The following is a 25,404-nucleotide window of genomic DNA, read 5'->3' as shown; positions in this document are numbered from 1 at the left end:
GCCGGACCCCGTAGCCCCTCGTGCGCGGGGCCGGCGGGTCCCGCTGCCCCCCCGCCCGGCGGTATTGTCCGCCGCGGCCCGCCCCGTCCAGCGGCGTCCCTCACTCCTCCTCCTCCTCCGCCCCCCCCCCCTCGCCCGGCCCTGCCCCTCGCCCCTCTCCTCCCCAAAGGCCAATGGAGACGAGATGCGGAGAGTAGGGCCGGGACGGGCGCTCCGGGGCCGCTCCGTCCGTCCCCTGTCTCCTCCCCTCGCCCGCTGACCGGTCTCTCTCGCGGCGGCCGGCGGGGCATGCCAGCCGCCTCCCGCTAAATGGCGCCGCTCCGCCGCCGGGCGCTGCTGCGGGCGCTGCTGCTCCCGCTGCTCCTCCCGCTGCCAGGTGAGTCCGTCCGCCCGCCCCGCAGGCCCATTGTCCGCCCGCGCCCCGGCTCCGCTCCGCCGCACGTGGTTCTATTTACCCGGCATCGGCGGGACCGGCGGGAGCGGGAACCGGCCCCGCGCTTTGTTCGCGCCGCGAGACGGGGCGGGCGGGGGGGTGGGGGCTCGCGGCCCGCCCCGCCCCACCCCGCCGGCAGGGGGCGCGAGCGGGCCGCGGGGCCTCGCTCCGGGGCGCGCGCGCGGCGGGTAAGTTCCCCACCACCCCGCTGGGCGGTGAGCGACCGTTAATTAGCCGCGCGCTCGCCCCCTCGCGAGCCGGTGGTAGGGGGGTGTGTGTGTGGGTGCTCCGAGGGGCCGGGTAGCGGGGAGGGGGTTTCGCTAACGATTTCTTGTAAAATTAGCCTTTTACGACTCGCCCTGCTCCGGCTCCTTTGGCAGGCTTGTAAAATTAGCGAGCGGCTCGGGCGCCTCGGCTCCCTGGGCGGCGCTGCCCCGGCAGCGGTAACGGTCGCACCTGTGTGGCAGCCCCCGCCGGTGGCGGGGTTGGCGGCGGCGGAGCGGCTCCCCGTGCCCGCTGGGCGGCCCCGCGGGGCTCGCCGGGGCTCACCGCGACAGCCAGCGCCTCCCCCGCTGAGCCGTGGTTAGGGCTGGGCGGGTGTTGGAGGCGCTGGTTCTCTAGCTCCTTGACACAAGCCGTTTGCAAACTAGGACTCAAACGCCTGGCTTTCTGTACTCCGCTTAGAGTCAGTCCCACGGTTTTCCCAGGGTTTTCTGAGTCTGGAGGGCTCGGAGACCTCGGAGCCTGTAATAACCGTAGTTTTACCTCGTGCTGCGGGTTCAGCAAGATGACTTGCAGCTCACAAGTGTGCTTGGCAACTTGCACGTCTATACTCACAGGTGAAATCTTTTTTTCTCTCTCTTAGGAGTGTGGTGCTTTAGCGAACTGTTTTTTGTGAAAGAGCCTCGGGACATTACTGTGTCAAGGAAGGATCCGGTAGTTTTAGACTGCCAGGCCCGTGGTGAAGCTCCTATAACTATTACGTGGCTGAAAAATGGAGTCAAAGTATCTGAAAATGAACGGATCTACACTTTATCCAATGGCTCGTTATATATCAGTGAGGTGGAAGGAAAGAAAGGAGAGCTTTCCGATGAAGGATTTTACCAGTGCTTAGCTCTGAACAAACACGGGGCCATTCTCAGTCAAAAAAGCCACCTCACGCTAGCAAGTAAGTTCCAGCTCTTGTTTATTAACCTGCTCCTGAGTCTGTGACAGCAATTCCCTGAACAGCACACAACAACGTACTGTTTTGATTATGTACCCAAAAAGACAAGTTACAAAAGCAAAGAGCAAGTCAATTCTACAGAACCTTTGTTTCCTTTGAAACGTTAAAAGATCATGAGCAAAACTCTTTGAGTCCCTGATGTGGCAAGAGTGGCGCAGCCACCTGTGAAACCTCTCGGGCAGTGGTGCCTTGTGTGGGCAGCTCATGCGGGTCACTGGTCTCCAGGGCAAGTGGTGATGCAGAGCCATGCTGGCAACCTGCTACAAAAGTCCTGGGTCTTGTTTCTCAAGTGCTGTTCAGGCAACCTTACAAGGGTTAGCTACAAATCTGATTTAAAAAGTTATTATTCCTTGTTCAGTAGCTTGATGTTGTGTTGTGCCGTTTTGGGGCAGGGCAGAATGATAATAGAGGCAGTTGTCTTTGGGAGAGGAAAGAGGGGAAAGGTTTTCTGGGCAACCGTGAGGGTTATATTACCGCACCCTCGCTTTTCTGAGATGTGTGTTCAGCCAAGCAGATGCAGGTGCTGTCCCTTTTGGAACCGCTTCAGGGTCCTCTGGAACTGACTGTAAGGGCCTGTTACGTGGTTCTACTAGGAAGCGAGAGTCACATTTCTAGGGTGACTCCCTACTACTGGATGAATGGTGAAGGATATAGTTGTGTTTAAGTGCCTTTATGGCTTTAACAGTCTGACCCTGAGTGTACGTTGCCCTCTGTTTTCCTAGCATCTTTAAACATGTTGAGCAAGAGATGTGTGTTAGGAACTGAATGCCATGCCTTTTTCCATGCCAGTGCAGAGCTTTGCCAGTAGGCTGCTTCTACAACATTATCTTTTTTTGCTTTCTGAAAGTACATGGAGTCATTTCAAAGAAAGTGCAACACAGAGAGTGCAACACAGAGAGTACACAGTTTACATAGTCTTCTCATGTTCCCTCTGTAATAGGACTTAACTGATGAACTTAATCTATTAGGAAAAGGCTTCCCTTGACCTCTTCAACCCTGTTCTTAGTAGCAAGTTGCACAAAACTGTGGTGCTGATACCTCTATGGAAACTTGATATTGGTTGTAAATTGCAAGTTTTACCAAATTCAGTCTGAAACCAGTTAATACAGTTGGTACGTTAGCTTACATTAAAAAAATGTCTGAATGTTAACATTTGTTAGTTTTTCCTGTGCGCTTCTGAACTGATTATAAAAACTGTCCATAAGATAGCCCAGGAAGGTGCGAAATACCTTGTTCAGTGAGCTAGAGCACTGGGCAGTTGAAAACCAGCCTGGAAGCAGGTGGCTCCACGTAAGTGACGAGTTTTTCATGTGCTGTAAGGGGCTGATCTGTGAACTCTCCATTTCAAAAACCTGGCTACTTATTACTTTGTGTTATGGCATCTTACTCACATAGAGGGTTAATAGACTAAGCAGTTCTTGGATACTTTTGATAAAATGGTGAAAAATGAAGTATTAACCTTTAAATTCATATCATTAGGTTTCAGAGTGTCAGCACCATTAATAGACAGACTGAAGAAAACCTTTCTTAAGAGGATAGAAATTTTGTTGTTGTTAATAAATGTAAAGCAAAGCTGATGGATTCTGTGTGTAGGACTGTGGAAAACTCAGGGCCATTTTAAACCTGAGACATTGCAGGATGAGGTCTGTGCTCAGTATCAGAGAACTTCTGGAATAGTACAGAGCACTATAGTAGTACAGCATAGTAATACACTTGTAGTATCTGGTTTTATTCAGACAGTACTGAACTTTTATATATGTTTGTGTCTCACATGCACATTATTTCACCAGAAAGATGATTTAATTTTGTTTTCTTTTTTTGATAATGAAAGATTTTCACCAAGGAAGTGTTGTGAACCAATAGGTTGCATGCTGTGGAGTGAGACTCTTGTTTTGCAGCCCCTCTTTTTTTTTTCTTTCTTATTTTTTTTTTTCCCCCCTCCCCTGTAAGACTGTGACAAAAGGTTTCTTCTTTGAATACTTGAAAGGTTTCCTATGGCTTTGGGAGAAAACTGGAAGAGATAGTGGATCCATAATGATCACAGTAGGTGTTGACTTAGTGATTAAGTGGTTAACTAGTGGCCAAACATGAAGTTTTCCTGTGTAGCAGTCTCTCCTTTTTAGTCATATTCCAATCTGACTGGTTTCAGAATGTCATCTTTACTGTAAAGCTGTGAGATAAGGCGGTAATTTGTATCATATTTTGAAGCCCATAAAACACGTGCAAAATTAGTCTTGTATCTCATTTTTACAGTGTTTCTGCCTGCTATCGTGAGTTGATTGAACTTTGCAGATATTTTAAGTGAAAGAAATTAAAAGTCTCGTGGGGGATTTTGTAGGCTTATAATTTTTTTTAGAAGCAGTTGTCCGTTGCTGCGAAGGCAAATTACCTTGTGGTCAGGGTACAGGAGGAACTATACATATTAAACAGGTAGAGAATAGGCATTAAATGGGCATTCTTTCTTTGGAGGAAAAAAGCAAATGCTCTCTTCAGTCAGTGGTAGCAGCAGGGTGCGAGGATGTTCTTTTACTTTGCCTGTTCAGAGCTTTTGCCAGTAAGCTTGTCTTTTGCTTCAGAATTGTAATGTTTAGTGTTGCATTTGGAAATCAAAAACTTTAATCTGTCCAAGAGTTTAAGATTTGAACACACAAGGAGATCAGATCTTGGTTTCTAAAGTTAGGAACTGGAAGCTGAAGGTTGCACTCGTGGCAAGAATTCCATTATTCATGTGCAAATTAAGAATTCACAGGGTTAAAAGGTTAGAAACTGGCCAGGATGAGGTTTACCCTTGTGATAAAGAGCAGATGACCCTCATTCATTGGCCAAAGCTTTCATGTAGCTCCTCTGCAAAGTTAGTGATTGCCATGAATTGTTCTTGAGGAATGCAGAAATTCAAATGTGAGCAGGCCTTTCCTTAAGTGTCACTATGGAGCCTTATCTCCTGAGCACATCAGAGTAGGTCTGCGGGGACAGGGTTCCTCCCCAGAGGCCCCAAGGCTTTGCTTTCCTGTTGCTCATCCATGCACAAAAGAATTTTACTAATTTAGGGCTTTTTTTCGGTGAGATCCCCCTACTTTTTTAAAGGAAACTGTGGCGCTGAGGTATTGCTTAGGTAAAAATACTAATTTCGGTACATGCTTGTAGTTGCTTCGAAAGCAGGCTAATTGACGTGGGGGGAGAGGAGGAGGAGGTTCCAGTGTGGTTCTTTGTGAGGCAACATGTGGGGGTAAAATGCTGATAGTGAAGAGTATGACTTACTCAAAATTCAACTTACTGTGTCACTGCTACTAAGAGAGGTATTTTTTAATGGAATATAAAAGAAATGTAGACTGTGGAGAAAGTCTATGCACTTTTGGTACAACTTTGAATCAGCCAAAAATAAACAAGCTGAGATTTTTGTATTCCTGCATTTTTAAATTATGACTATTTAACCACAGTTAGCTAAGATTCTGTCTAAAAATGAAGCTAGACTTCCAATAAGGTAGCATTAGGAAAAAATGGAGAAGGTGCATCATGTTCTGAACCTAGTAACATGGGCTTTGGGCAGTGATTGGACAGGATGCTCATTGTTTATTTCCTTTTCACAAAAAGTGGAAATTGAAGTCCTAAGATGGTTGGATGGGATATATACAGCTGGGTAGGAGCATTCCTAGATAACCCTTTCTCTTCTTGTAACTTGGCTGCGTTGATTTTAATGTTTGTGAGTTACAGGAAATGTAACCCCAATTCTTCGTGTACAGGTTTCTACATTTCACAAGAGGGAAAGGTTATGCAAGCAGAAGGTTTCTGGGAACACGCTCCTGGAGGGAAACTGCATGTGCATGCTGCACTGCAGTTTGTGAAGCTCTGGGCCTTTTACATGTAGCAGGCTATACTTTGTGGAGAGTTTGTAATTTTGCTTACCTGCTGTGGCAGTGATGTGACTTCTGGTCCCACTGTTGTGCCAATAATTGGCAATATTTATGTTTTGATATCTTAACATCTTTTGCTCTGCTTTTAAATATTTGAGCTTAATAGTGCATCCACTTGAGCCTTACTCTGTACTGTGACGATCATGTTTTCTTAACTGTTCCAGCTGTTTGTTCCCACTTTTGCATTGTGCCCTTCTTTGCATTCCACAGCTGCATATGTGGCTAACTGAACAGGGAACTGATCTGGGTAAAAATAATAGAATTAAAACAAAAGATGGTGTTTAACCCAGATGAGTTCCCTCATGCGGTTTGTCACAGAGCCACTCACAGTGATTGCACTGGCGTAACTGAGAGGAATGATGTGGAGGTGGGAATGCTTAGTGGGGACAGAGGAAGGCTACTGAAACTTAGACTGTTGCAAAAGTAAACATTCATCAAACTGTGGCCTTTATGGAACATGTGCGTAGGCAAAAATTTTGCCTTTCTGCTACCAATTTTTTTAAAATTAATTTTAATATCTTGCCTTAAATGAGGGGATTAATAGCTGTGGTCTAACAATATAATTTTCATTTTGTATGGAATCTGTCATTTCAGGTCCACATGCATATAGAGCTCCAAGGTAGTTTTAATTAATTTAAATAGTAAAGGAGAGAGGGAAAAATTTGAGATGGAAGGGTGGGGTTAGGGGGCAGAAGTGGTTTTTGACTGAAGTGGAAGGGAAATGGCAAATGGCAGTTGTAGACAATGGTCTTGTATTAAAAGAGATAGCTAAGTCTTAATGCTGTAGAACTGGTGTGGTTACAGACAGTTTGAGGAAGCTCTTGCTTTAGGTTTTTACAAGTGCTGCTTTGTTGCTGTTGCTTTGATTAGTTGATTTGGATGTCCTGATAGGAGAATCGGTTTCTAAGCTGAGAGTGCACATGGCTGATCCTTAGTGCATTTAAATTCCAGTATTTAAGGCAGGAGGAGGATGTTTAATGTCTCAGTCGGCAATGTCAGTTGATAACAGTGAAGAAGAGCAGTAAGATTTTTGTTCTTTAACTGAGATACACTGAAGAAATAAGAAAACTGGGAAATATTTTCCTTCTGAACTCTTTTTCCTGTAGGATTTTCCTGTAGAACTCCTCCAGAACTCCCCCAGACATCTTTTGACCTGAACTTCTACAACACTTTTACAGAAGAAATTGTCAACATTCATTTAAGACATAACTGCTAGTTTTTGGTGGGTTTTTTTGGCACTAGGGCATTCCCTATTCTTTCAGCAATGACAGGTCTGCACTTGGAAGAGCTCTTCCACAGACTAAGGGATGGGCTTTTACATTGTTACCAGGACAAAATATGTATAAAACTTTACTTAGTGCACGTGAGCAGTGTTTGTTTCCACTACCACGTTACTAGAGAAGTGAGCTTTTTATGGGTTTCCTCAACACTTCAGTTTCAAATTTGTGTCAAGTGTAGTGCCAAACTGAGGCGTTTCATGCCCTTGCTTTTTTTCCTAGCTAGTAAGGCCAAAGCTGTTATGGTTTTTACTAGTTTTTATCACTATAACTTTATAATGTATAAAGTTTTTACCAGCTTCTTTTTTAAAGGAATGCTCAGTCTTATTGGCAGTGTACTCTGTAGCTAATAAAACCTTCACCTACGTGAGAAATGTTGAAGGAAAATGTGGTACCGTGCTAGAAGTTGTTCAGAGCTGTGACTAGAGGCACTCGGTTCTTACCTGGTGCAAGTTACACGTGTGATATGTGCACTAAATTACTGAGATTTCTTGTCTACTTGCAAAGCAATGCATGGCAGCAAAGGATGCTGTTCTGTTCTTGCAGTGTGGTGCTCCCCCCCACTGCTCCCTTTTTTCCCCCTCCCTCTCTCTTTGCATTTCTTGGTGTAGAAATTGTTGAAAGGGCATTCAGTAAGGCCCCCTTTTGTCAGCCAGCTCTGATTATCCTAAAGAAAAGGATCTCACTCTGAGCAGTTGTTTGCCTGGAGACTTGTTGTCACATCTTCACAATTTAACAGCTGTGACTATTGATGGTGTGCAGAACAATTTAAGACAATGACAAAAGAGAATCTTGGGGGAAGAATTTAAAAGTTACTAAGCATTTTCCTACAGAAATATGGTCATTTCCATTGTTGGACAAATTTGTGCTTCGTTTTAGTGTGTTTTCCTCAGGATTTGGTATTTTTCCACATCTTATCTCCAAAATTGTGGACATAATCTTTTGTTTAGTTTTGCATTGTTTTTTCTGTTTCATCAATAGGCCCAGCTGTTAAATTGGGATTGGTTACTTCCAGTCTTTATAACTGGTAATCACCACCTAAGTGAAAAAGTAATCAACAATGTCAAGTCTCCACATTTTGTTGAGTAAGTGTGGGTTGTATGGTCAACATTAGTTATTAGGGTCAACCACTATGTAGCTTTTAAGTAGCAGCATTTTAAGCAGTGTCTATGTTTAAAGGTTGATTGTCTCAACAGTTGAGTTAGAGGTGGAAAAAAAATCGTTCTAGATGATCTGTGTTGGGATTTAGAAATCCATCTGGCAGCCTTACGAGACCTACAGCTATAGTGGAAACATTTTTTTGTTTGTATGGATGAAATTGTTACTTTTTTAATAGATGGAGATAAACAGCACACATAAGAAGGAGATGGTTGTGAAACCAGCGGAGTGTGGAGGGTTTGTAACTTACTTTATTATTGTAACCTCCTCTTGTGTGTTGTTTTTTCTGTATGTAAAAGTTTTGGGGGGAGATGGCCTTCCTAATATATTAGAGGAAAATGTAAATAAGCAGTACTAGACAGATTTTTCTTTACTGCTTTTATTTTGCTTCATAACTCTCAACAGTAATTCTGGTTAGGGTTTGTTTGGGTTTTTTTTCCAATGAAATAAAATTTGATCTGCTCAGATGAGTGGAATATTTTTTGTTTTTAACAACATGAATGCTTGCAAAGGCAAGATAAACTAAGTAGCATCTGGATAACACAGTTATCTCAAGGCCCAGTTCCAAAGTGGTTGTTTCTCAATTGCCTGTCCCTGTTGGGCTTCTGGTAGGAGGCTTCTGACACATCAGTGCATCTGCAGTTTACAGGAGTAGGATCTAGGTATCATTCCCCCCAGATGCACATAGGTGTGCTGTATGCTCATGCAGTTCACTTAGGTTCTTATTAGCACAACCCAAAAATATCAGAATGTGCAATCTTTGTGTTTTATGGGGTAAAGATTTAAGGGTTACCCAGTCTTTCTGTGCCACTGTTACACTAAACAGCTTTTAAAACTCCCACCGTGGTCCAGGTGTTGCCTGAGTTTGGCTGATGGGAAAACTCTGTAAATTTTTCAGTAGTTAAGCTTGAGGCAGTTACATTTGCTTCTAGCCTGAACACTTCATTGTAGCAATTGTGATAGTATTCAGTGAGTACCTTCTCGTTTACCAGATGTCAGACCAGTAGAATGCAGCATGAGAAATGAAATACTGAAAATGAACATGTTATAAAAGATGTAGGAATGCTGACAACAAGCTTTATATCCAAAGCTCTTATCAGAATTTAATTGTTAATTGGAGGCAAAAGTTACGATGTACTGAGATGCTACTTCATCTCTGGAAGGGTTACTGGGGACTTAGCTACTGGGGAGGGAGAAAGTCAGCAGGGAGTGCAGTTATTTAATCTTCTGTAATTGAGGTTCTTGGGTTTGTATCTGTATAAACTGATTTCCTCCTCTGACTAAAGTAGTAAGAATGCGCACTTATTCCTGTAAGTTATTTGAAACTGATCTTATGAAGTTGTTTCTGCACATAGGCAAAGTTTTGAGGAGAGGAATGGCTTCTGGAATATGAAATAAATGGAAATGCACTGATTGCAAAGTTCTAGCAAAATTGGGAACTGGCAAGAACTTTTGTTATAAAACCAGAAAACAGGTAGAAACCTCATTAAGTAGTTTCCTGCAGTCATGGGAGTGCAGGCTTGCAAGGCTCACAGAACATGTGATGCACTCTGTCCCAGCTCCTTCTACAAACCTGTCCATTCTGTGCAAGTTTACAGTTCTGTCCAAAATTGGCAGAGTTTTCTGAATCACGGCTTTAGGTGGGGCAAACACGGTATTTTAGAAAGGAGAAAAGAGTTTGTCTCTAGGTACAAGCTACACTGAGTGGTACATTTATGACAAAGCAGTAAAACTTACCTTGTCCTAGTCCTCTAGCCTCAGAACACGCTAAAATTATGATTTCGAATTTAATAATAGCAACGATTTACCTTGTCTTAGAAGTATGTGTAATGGAAATTTGCTATTCAGCTCTGAGGTGTGGTAGATCCATTTTGAAATGATTTGTGTATGAGAGGCAGTTTTGAAAGAAAGAGTCACCTGATTGACCGGGGTAAGGGAGACGTAAAAGTTACTACAAGCATTAAACATGTCATCTGGTGTTCTTTTAATACATAGCTAGGGGGCAGTTAAACTAAGTCTTTACAGCTTGTGATGTATATCTTGTGTATAGTGATGCATGAATGTTGGAAACTGGGGGGGTTTCTGTGAACAGAAGCGACTCTGTATCTTCAGATTTGATTTTTAGCATCTTCAGATAATAATCCTGTTCACATTGATTGCTTATGTTGTTCTCATTTCAGTAGATTGGAATTTCTTGTGCAAAACCTTCATGTCTTAATGGGACCACTGGCAAACTGATAGAATTATAAAAGAAGAAAAAATGTTGGATTTTTATTTGATCAGTGTAATTTTACCACATGTGTACTAGCTCATCTTTGGACACTCTGATAGATACACATGACTTACTTTAAAAATCTTGCATTACACCAAGGATCTTTCTGAATCTTCTAGTCAAGAGGGTTTTGAGTTTTGATTATTTTCTTTGCTCTCCTTTGAGCCATTTCAGATTAAAGACAAAACAAGGTAAAATAGGATTAGAAAAAATAACTTACTCTTCTATATCTCCTCAACTTTTGCAGCATGAGTTTCTTGTGTGAAGTAGCAATGGTCAGCCTTCTCTTCTCCCACTAAAATCACGAAAGTCATCAGCCTGTTTACACTGTGGGATTGTCAGTTCTTTTAAGCTGTATTGAGAGACACTCACTTCCTGTACACCTTAAAATGGAGAGGAAAAATTATCAAATAGAAAAACTTCTCATTTATTTGCTGATCTGTTCTAATATTACAAATTTTCTCATCATTTGTGTCCTCTCCCATGTTCCCACTCTTTTCTCTTTCTCATGTCAGGTGCAGGCTAGTTTTGCTGCATGTAGTTGGTTTTTTTTTCCTTTTTCTCTTTATAAATTGTCACATGTATGCTATATCATTGTTCTGGATTCGCAAAACTGCTTCTGGTGACCTCCCCTTTCTTATTCCTGTCCGATGACTGGAAGGAGGTACTGTTTTCCAGTGGAGCTTATTTTCACAGCTGTGGAGGAGAAGGGAAGTGTCATAAGATACTTTGAGGTCTGTTTTGACCCCAAATTTAGATGAGGTAAAAATGATTTGACAGAAGTGTAATATCTTAAGTGGTCTGGCTATCACTTCTAAATCAGATAATAATTATGATTAAGAAAAAGCTGTTTTGATGGCCATTACAATGTACAATAAAACCAGCTCTCTATGTTACACAGTATTGTTTTTTTGGTTTACAACTTGTTACAATAGGAAGTTATCAAATAAGACATTACCTTTTCGAAGAAACTTTAAAATTAATCTTAAGGTCTTTGAACACACAGAAGAGTTTTAAATAATTTTTCTTCTTACTCCTGCTTGTACAATCTTCAACATTTATTAATAATTGTTTAGGTAACTTATCAGCAAATTAACTAGTGTAAATTGTTAAATTACTATTTCACTGTCCACATCAAGATGTCTAGTAAACCTCTAATAACTGTAACATGTGCCTCAGGCAGAGCTGTGCATTATGTATATTCTTTGTAATGAGAATTCGTTGACTTTATGAAGCCATTGACAGGCATTTATCATTTTGTTCATTAAACTTGTCTGTGACATCCGGCAAATTGATGTTAACTGGAAATATTCTCTGGGAGTTCTGGCATGACTCTGTCATTTTGCCTGAGGAGAGAGAAACTTTGTATGTAGCATGTCCCCAATTACAAGGGTAAAACTTCCTTCCCCCACCCCCTCCCCAAAAGCATAAGTGAGCATATGACCAGCTCTTTTTTCATCTTGCTTTTAATGCTTATTTATGCAAACAGCCCTGTGGCCCACAGTTTGCAAGCAGATTTATCATTGATCTTCAATAGAGGCTGAAAGTGGATACTGCTTTTATTAGTTCAGCCAGTCTGTGCCAGGAAGGTAGCTCAATTTTATCACACGATCAATCTATTGTAAAAATGATCATAATACGAATCCACAGTGCTCTATGCACAGTGGCTCATGGAACAGGTACATGTGAGTTTGTATTCTGATGCATGGGCCTATGCTTTTAAAATTAGTGTTTCATTTATTTAAGAAGTAGAGACAAAATTGGGTATGGGGATTTTTTTGTTTTGTTTTTGTTTCTCATTAGTAAAATTTTTTTGTTTATTCCAGTTAGTAAATATTATTTTCTTTCTTTTTTTTCCTTGTAAGGGTGTGTACTTTATTTCTAGCAATAATTATGTTTTCTAGTGTTTGGAATTCTTGGATATACTAAACATTAGAAGAGGTAAGCATTGCTACAGTGTACAAGAAATTAACTATGGAATTCTTGGTAGCATTGATAGGAGTTTTGTGACATTCCCAGCACGTGGCATTTAGTACTTGTTTTTAATGGTCATCATCTTTACCCGATGTTGCTTATTGCTGATTCTCATAAAATATATGGTAGATGACCAAATGCGTTGTTGAAAGCATTCATAATATATGTTGTAAAGCAGTGCTTTGTTTGGTCCTTTAAAATTACTATGTTTGGAATGATGAACAATATCTCGTTTGTTCTGCTCTTGAGCACCCGGTGTGGAAAAAATTACGCACTTTTAACACCTGCCTGTGTTTGATTCCTGTGGATAGCTATCTCTAATAATGGTAGAGGTTGTTAATAGGATATCTGCCCACCTGCTAGTGTTCCTATTGTGCTACCTGAATCCAACTGTATCAGCAATCTTTCAAACAGGAATAAATGTACTAATAAATTGTGGCATAACTGACTGAAATATTTATTAATGGGTCAAAGATAATGTTCAGATTGTAGAACCTTCCAAAAATTGAATATCCAAAAATCCATTACATAAAATTTGTGTCTTTTGAGAGAAAGAGTAGAGCAGTTGGCTCTTTAAAATATGTTGTGTCTCACTACATAATAGTTCACTGGATTAAATGAATTTATTGATTTCTGCTTCTCTACTGACACACATTTATGAGCAGTTTCTTTGGCACCATGGCCACATGTCAAAGGTCATAACTTTCCTTCACTGTGGAAGAATAAAAGCTTTCAGATGGTGAATCCCTGAAATCTACACAGTGCTTTATTCCTTCCCTTCCCCCCAATATAATTACTGGTTTTGCATGACTTTATTTAAGATAAATAAACAATAATAATAAAAAATTGTGCACACTAAAAAACCCCACCCTATACTATCTATCATAAAATAACCACAGGCAACTATTTCTCTGCAGAAAAGGTGACATATCTAACTTGCTAATAGGTATCGTTATGACATACATGGTATATATTAGGCTCTTTTATGGTCAGAGATTTTATTGAAAATGGTAAATTTTAACAATATAATAAACATTTCTCATAAAGAATTTTATTACATTTCAGTTTAGAAACAGTATTTTTTTACTTTAAGAGCCACGTCAAAGGCATATCAGGCTTTATGCACCAGAGGCGATACTGGAAGGAGAGAATGAAGCACATACAAAATCTGTGCTTTGTGTTTGGATGAACGTTTATAATGTTGACATTTTCTTTAATGCCTTTCATTAGAAGTAGCCTGTGGGATTTTTGGTGTGTACTAGATACGAAAGTCCACTGATGACATAAAGATGAAGCTATTAAAAAGGAAACTGCAATGGACTATAAAGAAGTTTAATCAGTCCACAAGTTTGCAAAAAGAGAACAATAAATCATGCTTGAAACATCAAGTGGCTGACACTAGTTCTGAAATTTTGGAAATGTAGAATAGGACGCAGCTAATGCCATATCTGTTGTGCAGTCTGTGGTGCTCATTCGATTGATAACTTGGCAGAAAAAATACTTTTTTTTTTTTTTTTTAAGGTAGATAGTTATCTGACTAATGCGGTTAGCTGTGATGATTTGAACTGGCTTTCTGTGTTAAGCTGGAGGTAAGTAGACAAGAGTAGTGGGGATTTGGGACTATCTGGGAAGAGTTTGTCTTTACTTTTTAGCAGCTACTAACTGGTAGGTTAGCTCTGACCATCTCTGGAAACAACAGTGTGAAGGTAACTTCTCTCAGGTGTTATTTTGATTTAAAATCATCAAAACGTTTGTGCTAGGTAAGGTGAGAAAGGTTTGAATTGTTAACGGGGCCTGGCTATAGTCCTCCTAGCAGGACTGTTTCTAAAGGAATAGCAGAGCCTACAGTTGTATCAACAGGAAAAAAACCCCATGATTTTCTGAGAAGATGTAAAAAGTCTTTCCGTCACCTACCCCAAGAAAGAGAATTAGCTGCCAAAGTATTGTTGCATAGTAGAGATGAAGAATGTTGGTGCTTTTAATCATGACTCTTGCAAAAAATACCAGTGGTAGACTTTTCTTCTGCTCTATTGTTTTGTGCAAATGATGATCTTATTCTAAGGGGGCTGGTGGCAGTCGGCTGTTAAATTTACCAAATATTTGTATTGCAGGACTGTAGTTGCTAAGTTTCTGACATGCTAACCTTTTGGATAGAAATTTGTCATGTCAGTATCCATCTCTTTGCTTTTAATTTTTTTTTATACAGTATGCTTCTGCAGGACTGTTTATCCTGTTCCCTAGAACAAATCTAAGATGAAGCTGCTTTTTCTGTATTTTTGTTTTTCACTAGAATAGCATGGGAATGGCTACTTAGGGAACAGAGAGATGGGATTTTTTGGGGGAAGTGGTCTTCGTGTCTGGAAGTAGCTTTTGCTGTTGCTATGAATATATTTGCAAATTTTGTTGTCATGTAAGTTCTGAGGAAAACTCTCAAACTTTTTTTTTTTTTTTGTGCATGTTCAGCACAGACTTACTCAGCTTGACTAGATAGAGACACAGAAGATGCTGTTTGTGCTGCGCATGTTGCTTGTGAACACTGAGCTGGACTTTCCCTCTAAGCAGTCCTAGGCAGCTGTGGACTTGCCTTTTTTTCCTGTTCTGAATTAATGAGGAGCTACAGTGTGATCTAACGCTGCCTGGAGAAAACAGCTGGCATCGAAAGCTGAACTAAGTGAAAACAACAGCCTCATTACCTGGAGAGGAAGTTTGGGAGGGGAAGTGGGTGAGGTGGAGGTGTGAGTGGTCTCATGTGTCTAGAGGTCAGCGAGGGTGAGAGAAACGCATTGGTAGGAAGCGGCTAGTACTAAGGAAAAGCTCGTGGAGTGAGGCCTCGGGTTGGCTCCATTTGGAGATTGCTATTGGTACAAGTTGGGAGTGGGAGAGGACTGAGGGGCTGGCAAAGACTGACTTGAGAGAGCATGCCCATTGGAGCAGCTGATCTTTCAGGATGTGGAATGTGGACCCAGGAGTCCTGGACTTCCATTGGGAACTTCAGAAAGACAAAGAATACCCTCCCAGTGAGGGGAGCTTTGGAGGATTTAAATTGTATCACTGCTTCAGCCAGAAGTTTCTACAATATGTGACACGTCAGCTTGTCCCTACTTTTCATGGGAAGTCTGTGATTACGTGTTTCTAATGGTCTTGGTGTTTGATGTGAGGTTCTGAGGTTTGATCAATTGGAGCTGCAACAAGTTGGGGGAGCTGTGGTTACAACACATGGAGTGCTGTGAAGGATCAGTGTCTTATCTTGGACACCTAAATTTAGTGAATATTTTGGGCCATCAGCCAACTGTTTGTCCGTACCCAACAGTAAAATTTAAATAATAATAGAACGTCATCTCGGGTGTTGTGAGAGTAGATGCATTAACATTTGTGAAGAACTGTAGTGCAGAGCCCTGCAGAAAAGGCCATAGGGAAGTTAATAACTCTATCTTCAGGGCAGTGCTTAATAGAGTGTAATAAATAAGGAATGAGGCCACACACTGAACAGAGAAGAGAAAACAAAATATTGAATAGATGCTCATTATGTGAGCACCATTCATTTGGTGCTGTGAATAGTGGGGGAAGTGTGGTTGTGCAGTTGGATTGTTTCCTAAAGCATGTATATAAACATATCAGTTCCATAAGCAGCTTCATTTCTTCAGCTTCCTAACTTCTGAGCATTTGGGTTTGGAAATTTCATCTCGTGTTTGTGTATACACGCAAAGAGAGGCAGATATACTGAATGCTGTATTAGTGGGAAGGTTTAGGGGTTAGCTTCATTTATCTAGTGATGTATGTAATGCAGCAAAAAAAAATGAAATAAATACGCTTGAAAGTATTAGTGTTTAATATAGGCAGGTTGTCAGGGAAAAAAAGACTTGTAACAGAGGGCACTGTGACAACTTCTGAGACAAATAAGTTTATCAGAGCTTTTTGATTCAACCAAAACATGGGCTGGTGTCTAAGTGTGTATTTAGCAATAACTTTAACTTCATAATAGTCATCCTCAGATAATTTTTTCTTTTATATAAAGGTTTACTGACTAGTGAAGATACTGTAGAGGTCTGCAGCAACATTTATAAGCCTGTTGGTGGTATTGTTTATCAGAGCGTAATCTGACTTGGGAAACCATTTTAGCACAGTACTAACAACACCCACATTTAATTTATACTTTTGACTACAGTTTAAGCTTGTGTGTGGACAAGGCTTAGGTGAGTGCTCACCTGTACACTCTCTGGTGTTTGTTAGTGCAACCTTTACTCTCTCTGTGACCTGACTTGAGAGGAAATTGGGTTTATTCCAAGTGTATGGGAGAAGAGCTTTTTCTGTGGTGCATGGTATTAGGTAGGTGCCAGGAAGGACTGTGGCCTCCAGTGGTGTGGAGGAGTTAGGATCTGTGGGTTTCACCTCCTCCTTCATCTAGGTCTGTCTCTCTTCTCAAGTATTTGCTCCAGCACATAGCCTGGAGTGCAACCTACTTGTTAGGCTACAGGTCTTACCTTGAGCTATAGGGCAGCTTTCTGGAAATACAACCCAGCAGTCATGACTAGAGAAGAGCCCTGATACTCTTTTTTTGTTCCTTTTCCTGACACATTTATGTAAAGAACCTGAAAGGCAGTGAAGTATTCAACACCTCGTGCCTTCAGTGTAAGGTACGCACCTGAATCCTGTTGGGGATCTGGCCCTTTGGGTGCTGGGACCTTCTTTCTCTGAGGATGTTTTTCACAGGCATGTTAAGAAGCTGGAATTATGAGGAATGTAAAGCATTATTTGTACTTATTTTAATTGTTCCTTTCCTCACTATTTAGTTGCTGCCTTGTTCACTATTGTCTTGCACTTACCTAAATAATGGTTGCCTAGCCTTTCACGAACTTGTGAAGAGGGAAGATGGTGACCACCTGAAACAATAATATCTGCGGCAGAATAGCCTGAGAACTTTAAATAACCAAAGAGGACTGTTTCCAAGGCAGCTAAGTGACCTTTGGATCCCAGAAGCGGGCTATTCATAGAGGCAAAGCCTTTGTCCTGCTTTGACCAGTGGTCAGTGAACTCTGGCAGGCCCCTCGGCTCACCATCTTGGCCCTAGACTAGCAGCTGGTGATTGATTCATTTAACTGTCCAGATTCACATTCTTCTGTCAAGGACTTGTCAAGGAAGAAAAAGGTTCTATGGAGGGCTATTCATTTTACTAAAAGGAAGGGGATGCATTATATGATTGAGTGGATTACTTTTGGGTCAGAAGAGTTCCTGCATTGCTCTGTTTTAATTTGGCCTTCAATCAAAGAGAGATTTAGTTTATCAGCGCAGTGTGGTGCTCATGAAGAGGGACAGATCGTTTCCATTCCGTCAGTGCAATAGGGCTGTTTTGTTTTGTGGGGTTTTTTTGTTGTTTCCCCCCCTCCTTTCTATAATTCGTCCACCCCTCCATTTTTTTGCCAACAAATCCATAGATTTTTGTGATTAGTTGATATGACAGAGGGTTAAGAATATTACTTTCTATTAATCTCACTCTTAGTTTTAATGTGTTTGATATATGAATATTAATGCTCCTACTACCTCTCATGCATGGTGTTAAGCAATCCAGAAAAGCCTAGAGTAAGTAAAAGACTAGTGTGTTACCTCTGTTTTAGATGTGGAGAAAACTGAGAAGAGAATAAGTTCTACAGGATCAAATTAATAAATTACTTTCCTACAGACAACACAGGCAGCTGTAAAGCTGAGGGTAGAACTTAGTATTTTCTATCAAGTCCCGGTTTTCACCTGATGAACAAAAGTTTATTGTACAAACCCAGCATTTTCCAAATGTGCAAGAGTGCTATCTGTCCATTTTTCTGCTGGTTTAGAATCCCTTTTTTTAAAACAAGAGGAAAGTGTTTCCATGCTTTATGAAACTTGAATCAGGTTTTCAATTTTATAATTAATGTGTCCAAAAACCAACTTTGAGTTGCACTAGGGAGGTGTGTTTCCCCTTCATTGCATTGCCAGGCTCTTCTGTCCATCTTGCCTTCAGCTGGGCTGTGTTCCCTTAGCATTAGGATTTTTTTGCTGATCCTCTTCATGAAGTACTGAGAAAAGAACGTTGTTGCTTAGGTTCTTCCACTGGAAATAACTGGCATTAAAGAGCGGATCCCGCCAGTTAACCTTCTGCCTCCCTTTGAATGAACATGATGAGCTGCAGCAGATGAAATATGACCTTCAAGTTTCTTTACCCCACTCTCATAAGCTATGTATTGTTTTGATTTGGCTTATTGAACGCATTATGAGGGATTTCTGATTGGCTTCAGGCCAAGGTGTTATACTTCTGCTGATGGAAGTACAAGTGCATAATTTAGAAGAAAATACGGTGAGGCTTGGTCTGTTGTATTCTTTTCTCTCCCTCTTTTTGAGGGAAAAGGGAGAATTTTGTATTTGTTGAGATAAATGAGTGGCTTAACTATTTTAAGAGCATAAGAGAGGAAGGAAGTCTGAGATAATCTAACCTTGCTTAACTCTCCTCTGTTACACACCTCTACGTGTGTGTCAGAAATCTGGGATAAGTACAACACCTGTTGAATAGGCCTCCTTCTTTCATGGAGGCCTGGTGGTATTCTTTCCATGTCTGCGGTTGCATTTCCCGGGGATCAGTCCCCTTTCTCAGAGCTTGCTTGTTTCAGGCTGGAGCATGATGTCTGAGGTACTGGCTTCTCTGTGCCCCAGATAACACTTCCCTTGGTGCCTTCCTAGTGGCTTTGATTCATGGCCTTGAGTTGGAGATAAGTAATGAGCTTTTGAAAATCATGGACAAGGAAAATGGGTTGTCATTGTGTATCAGCGAATATGAGTACTCTAATAACCAGAGGTATTACCTACTTAGTAGAACATGGCTATTTGCTTGCACTATGACTGGGCAAACTGGAAATCTGAGTATTGCCTCCCACACAAGCAGTCAACACCCATAGCAAGGTAACTTCCTCTAAAGACAAAATTTTTTGGTTTCTTCCGTTTGCCTTTGATATGAGGGCTTTTATGGTGCATTCAGAACAAATTTGCAGGATATTTTCCAGATGCATAAGGGAGTGAGAGAAATATACTTGGGGAAAAATATAGGGATTTCTGTAACATTGAAGGCAATATGATTTTTATCTGGAAGCCACGCTTGTGATTTGTTTTATGTGAAAATGGCAACAGTTGTAAATTCTTCCTCCTCCCCTACCTCCAGGAATTTTCAGATAAACATCTAATTAGAGGATTTAAGTAACTTCAATAAATAAGCAGTACTGACAATGCCTTTTGTTACTTTTTTTTTTGGTGAAGTTTGTTTCTGTCTTTTTCCCTGGTGCTCTCAAACTTTAAGACATTCAGAATTTTGCTGTTAGTTACAACCCTCTGTAGAAAGACTGTTATTGGAGAGAGTTCTCTGGGCTGTGTAATGTGGTAGGGGAGCATTTGGTGATAGGGAAATTTGCTGCAGGCATTTGGCCCTTGAGAGTGGAGGCATCTCTTTCTTTTCCCCATGGGAATGCCGCAATGTTGACATTTGGACAGGGGGCTGAAGGGCTTGAATTCCCAGTGCCACTCCTCAGTGTTTTGCAGTGAAATTGTGTCTTTCATCCTAGGATGCTGATTCTGAAACACTGTAAGCAAAAAATGGAGAGTGCTCATATCTCTCAGGGATAGCGTTTCTGACAGTCTGAAGACTTCCAGCAACTCCATATCAGCTTACGCTCATTCATATGTGGATGGTGTCAGTTTGCCACTGTATGAAACGAAACCTCTTCCTCTGCCTCCCCCCAGATGTGAGGGAAGGCACAGTGGTGGGCGGCGCAGCAGAGGAATGTGTGGGGCCCCGCTCCTGTACTGGGATGCACTCTGTGGTGCTTCCTCTGATTGATGAGCTGGGCAGGGTGAGGTGAAGAATGGGTATTGCATTCTACTCAGGGTCTTGTTTTATTTTAGCCAGAAATAGCATTTATTTATTTTTAGAGATACATGACTGATAAATAGAGGTCTTACCCTTCTGCTGGCATCTGCAGTGAAATTCATTGATCAGAATGGGGCAGCTTTAGTGATTATTACATTTTTGTTGCTCTTTGTTCTTTGAGGAACCTTGGAATCATAGCAGTAAATCTTTAATTTTCTATTTCTAGTTTTCTTTGTGGTTTTGTTTTTTGGTTGTTTTTTTTTGGATGCCAAATTATGATAGTTGTGAAGGGATACATCTTTTGTTGCACAATCCTGCTTCTGTTCTGATCCTTCTCTTCATGTCATAAAGTGCAAAACTGTGCTGGATGTTCCCCTTGCAACGTTGGGCTATTAAGCAGAACTAATTCTTCACAGAATGGCAACAACTCCAAAGAAAGGCATCTGTAGGATTAAGCATACATACTAGAAGGCAATCACTTGGCAAACTGCTGAAGGAAAGCAGCCCTTGCAAGGGAGAAAGTGGTGTGTTCTTTTTCCTGAATGCATGCAGCCACACAAGTAGAACAGCTTTGAAGCTGGTTAATGTGGCTTACTGTGTGCCTTTTCTGTACTATTTCCTACATTTCTTGTCTGCAGAAGAGCAGAGGGGAATTTGTTGGTAAGTGCGTTAGCATTTATTGTGCACTTCTGTGGCCACACAGTTGCCTGGATGATAGATAGACTGAGAAGGGAAGACCCCAGCCAGGATGCCTTCAAAAGTGAAAAGATCAAATCTCTCATGCTTGTTTACATGATTCACTATGGTATGTCAGTTACACCATCAATAAACTGTTGAATATATAGAATCACATATTTCTAAGCCTCAATCTTTTGTTTCCTTTAAAATAGTGCTAGTGATAACTCCTGAGGTGATATGTATGCCTGGTTTTGTTGGGAGGGGTGGCAGTGATGTATTTTTTGCCACTTACTAAATGATTGAGGTGTAGTAAGGCAATATATGTGGTTATGTGAATAGCTTTACACATAGCTGCAAGAGGTGGAAAGTGCCGTTGTTGCAATATAATTAGCTGCTTTGACCAAGGTAAAATGGAAAGACTTGGGTGTATTATCCTCTATGTTCTTCCTTCACAGATGGGGAATTTTGATGCATGCACCCGCATTGCAGTTCCCCTGGGTCATCATCTCAGTGTGGCTCTAAGAGCATCTGATGGACTGGAGAACAAACAGTAAAATAAGGCGCTCATAGGTTGGTAGTATGTCAGTTAGGATCCTCCTGTTATTTTCTCTAGCACATCGGTGCTGCCTAGGATCCCATTTATTGTCATAGTTATGTTAATATGTCATGAATAACAAGCTGTGTGTCTGTTCCGGTGGCCTGAAGAAGCGAGGAGGGAACAGTACAGTCTAATAGTCACCTTGTCAAATTGTACTTTTCTGTTCCTGCATGCATGTTTCTGCATTTAAAAGAACTTTTTGAAGGGTGATTATCCACTTTTGAGAAGCCAATTTTCTTTAACTCTTCTCATGTTTTTTCTTAACATACAGCAGACATGCTAATTATGAACTCTTTCTGCTGCTAAGGTTAATGCTTTCCCAAATTTACAGTGAACATATGCTCCCTGTTTAGCAAAAGGAAAGAGCATCTTTCGTAAAGTACAATATATCCTAAGATGAAATGATTGCTTTTATCCTTGAAAAAATGGATCAGTATCATAGAGGCTCCTGGTGTATGGTGATGCTTAATATAATAATTTTGAATTCACAGTTTTACCCAAGAAGGAATGCTTAGACAGACAGCCACATGTTTAAATGTTGAGAGTCTGGTGTGCCAATTGATGTGTCCTGTGCCCAGAAAACAAACATTTACAGGACTGAAAGCTTCTGAGACAGTAGTTAAATGGCAGTGGCCGGGCTTGCTTCTGCCTCCGGTGATGTCCATCTGTGTAGGAAGTGGTTGCATGTCCAAAACTGCCTCATGAAAGAGAGGCTGTTCCAGAACCACATGCCTCATTTGTTCTTTTTTTCTGCCGTTTTTCTCTGGAGCAGCCAAAGATGATAACTTGGTCTGTGAGACCTTGTCTCCAGACCTTGCACTTCTAAAGAGCTCTTGCAAGAGGGGAAGAAAGTTTTGCTTTGTTTTTAATGAAAACAAAAACAAACTTGGGAAAGTCAGGATGTACAAGGAAAAGGCTATTCTCAGTTCTTACTGGGGGGAGGGAAATTTTTCCTTATCTTGTCAAGTTTCTTCTTTTCCATCAACTGTCTTCAGCATGCCTTCATTTGAGTCCTCCTCTTCTCTTGGCTTTCTGCACTGGGATAGATCAGAAACTTGCTCACAATAGTTTCCATACTGTATGTGGAGATGACAATATACGTTCCTACGTTCTGAGGATATTGTAAGAAAGAAGGAATAAGAGGATACTGTAGGAAAGAAAGAATAAATTAGTACATTTCCCTAAAAACCCAGTGCAGAATAGTCTACTTGACTTCAAAGTTTTCAGGAAGAGAAAATACTACATACAAAACTTCAGATTGGTCTTCACTTTGAGAAGCTGGTGGTGAAAACTGTGTCTCTGTGTGTGTGTGTGTCTGTGTGTGGGCAGAAACACTTTCACAGAATCTAGTCCCAACCCAAACAGTGGAGAGCTTAGTGATCTTCAGTGGACATATTCAGACTTGGTTATTCCTGTACAGAGATTTTTAAAGTGATCACTTCTCCGCCACTGAATTAGGAGCTTTAAAGAAAGGAGCAGGGGGGACCTGAAAGTGTTAGAGGAAACAAATGAGATTGCAGCTGACGTCTCCAAGGGAACTTTTGTTCAAGGGTGCTCAGGCTGTTGACCTCTTTGCTTCTCTATTTCATTGCCTTTATATTATAGCATACTTCAGTACCAGAAAAGTAGTGGCTAGTTTGTGACTGGGCAAAAGCTACCTTTTTTTTTTTTGGTTGGGGAGGCAATTATGGACATCGCTGCGTAAAGATTTTAACGCACAAAGAAACAGTTTTGCATTGTATTTTAAAAGTGTGTTTTTTATATATGAAGCTAATGATTTATTTCCTTTTCTCCCTTCTTATCAGAGATTGGAGAGTAATCCCTAATGATCTGCATCTTAGTTTGGAAATCGTCTAAAAATTATACTTCTTAGATATCTGTCAGCAGGTTGGCAAAAATATGAGAGAGGAAAGGAAAAAATAAAACATACCATTGTTTCTTCCTTTTCCTATTCCTTTCTCTACCACACTTCCCTCTTGCTGTTTAGTTTTAGTGGTGGAACTAAGTATATGGTAGGCTAGAAGTAAATGTTTTTGCAATAAGGTGACCATAAGTTTTAGCAGAGCAGACTGTTTCCCAGTTGTAATTGACTGGCAGTTTGTTGGAGGCGAAACTGCAGTAAGCTCTGTAAAGGAGCTCATCCTTTAGCTTAGCAGTCAGTGCCCTGAAGAAGATTTGTCCAGAGCAGAGGTAATGAATTGAGAATAACAGAAAGGGCAGATGGCCCAAATCCTCACTTGTTACCTCATCTGGGGTCTCCTTGGTATTTATCAGTGAAAGCTTTCTGTAATTACCCCTCTGTGCAGAGCAGTTTCTGGCCCCTCAAAACTCAAAATGTGATTTTGAGAGGGTCTCGCAGACTAATGCCTCAAAGATTTGCTCCTTGCCTACAACCTGCCAATACTATTCTGTGAACTGAAACGTGAGGAGCACATGGTGTGAAGGATCAGTTTTGTCTACAGGGAATGTCAAATTTCATGGCCAAACCTGACTCATAGTGTGTGCTTGTATGTCTTTCACACTGTAGAAATGGGGTTTCTTATTAGTTTTTTGCAATATTTAGAACTTTAAAAAAAATTTTTTTTTATTGTTTAAGTTTGTGTTTTCTACTGAAGTATTGACACATTTTGCACTCATATAAAAAACGTAATTGTAGAGATTAGTAAAACAAACCAGAACAACTCCCTTCCCTTCCAGTCTTCCTTCTTCCCTCCTTCTGATACCAACAAAGCAATATATGCTGGAGTTCTGGAGTAATACACACATCATCTAAAGAATTGAGGAGGCACGGTATTTTCTCAATAAAGGGTCTCTTATTTCTCTAAGGTAAGGCCCTGACTCAAAGCCTATTGAAATCAAGGATAAGACTCCTACTGGTCAACAGGTTGGAAAAAATGAAGAAATATGTGTCAGCAGTCTTAAACGTTTGGCTCTCAAACTCTCTGGATTTGTCAACATAAAGTGCATGGATGCCAATAAGCTACGCCAGTAGCTCCCAAAATGTCATCCCATTTTGACAAAATCTATCCTTTGGCTTAGGAAAAAAAAAATGGTAGGAAGGGAAGAGGAACCCAAGTTGTAGTGCTAAGCTAGTGGCTCCTAAAAATGCAGCTGTGTAATTTCCCACTCCGCAGCGTTTTCCAAAGCATCAGAATAATAACAATCACTGTAGAATATGATTGCATTCTGTACAACCTGCAATTCCAATCTACCTTCTTTAAAATGTTAAAATGCCTGCTAGGAGATTCTAAATGGCAAATGGTTAAGAAAAATCTTTGGGATACACCTATTAATAGGTGTCCCATATCAGTTATTGATAGTGTCAAATCAGTGCAGCTGTTTCAGTCTCATTTAACCTCCCTATTATTTAATTGTAATGCTCTAAGGTAATAGCCTGAGACTGGACTCCTTTTTCAATACAATTCTGAACTATTGTCTTCAAAACTGCTGCTATGGTGTTCATACTATCACAGTCTAAGAATTTCTTCATATTGGTAAAGTCATAGAGAAACATTTCTGTATCTTTTTGTTTTAATTTTAGGAAGAGAAAATTGGTGTATTACGTTTATCCTGGAAATATGTTTAACTCAAGAAATATCTGTGAAAATACACAGTGTAATCTGTTTCACAAATAGCACGGTCACAGGCTAAATGCTATCCTGCTTGCTAATATTCCAGTACACACAGCAGGCTGTGGGGTTTTTGTTCTGTGTGTTCCTGAACAATTTAGGTAGAGTTTATTAAAAAAGGGAGCATTATTTGCATTTCTGTGACTACTTTTCATTTCAGTGTAGACTAAAGGAAACATGACTTGTTACCATGCCCAAATTCACATTTTTGTCTTGAACTGGAATTTTTCATGGAAAAAGTTTTGATGTATTTAAACTTAAACCATTTGCTTATTTGCTAAAAGGAAGGTTTTTCTTCCTCAGGTTTAATTTCAGTAAGTCAAGGTATAAACATTTCTTTTAAGACAGTTTCACTGCCACTTGGGGT

General features: G+C 40.8%; 1 protein-coding gene across 1 annotated transcript in view; it reads left to right on the top strand.

Annotated features, from left to right (window-relative positions):
• Window positions 1-288: 288 nt before the first annotated feature.
• The window catches only part of PRTG (protogenin), an 86,414-nt gene continuing 61,298 nt past the window's right edge, over window positions 289-25,404 (top strand). The window contains 2 exon segments of the mRNA XM_052807059.1: window positions 289-376; window positions 1,299-1,601. Of these exon segments, the coding sequence (XP_052663019.1) occupies window positions 289-376; window positions 1,299-1,601 (391 nt within the window).

Source organism: Harpia harpyja, chromosome 14, assembly GCF_026419915.1.
Source record: "Harpia harpyja isolate bHarHar1 chromosome 14, bHarHar1 primary haplotype, whole genome shotgun sequence".
In the NCBI taxonomy this organism is placed as follows: Eukaryota; Metazoa; Chordata; class Aves; order Accipitriformes; family Accipitridae; genus Harpia; species Harpia harpyja.
Note: the sequence above shows the minus strand (reverse complement) of the source record. Positions and strands in the feature narration are given on the sequence as shown.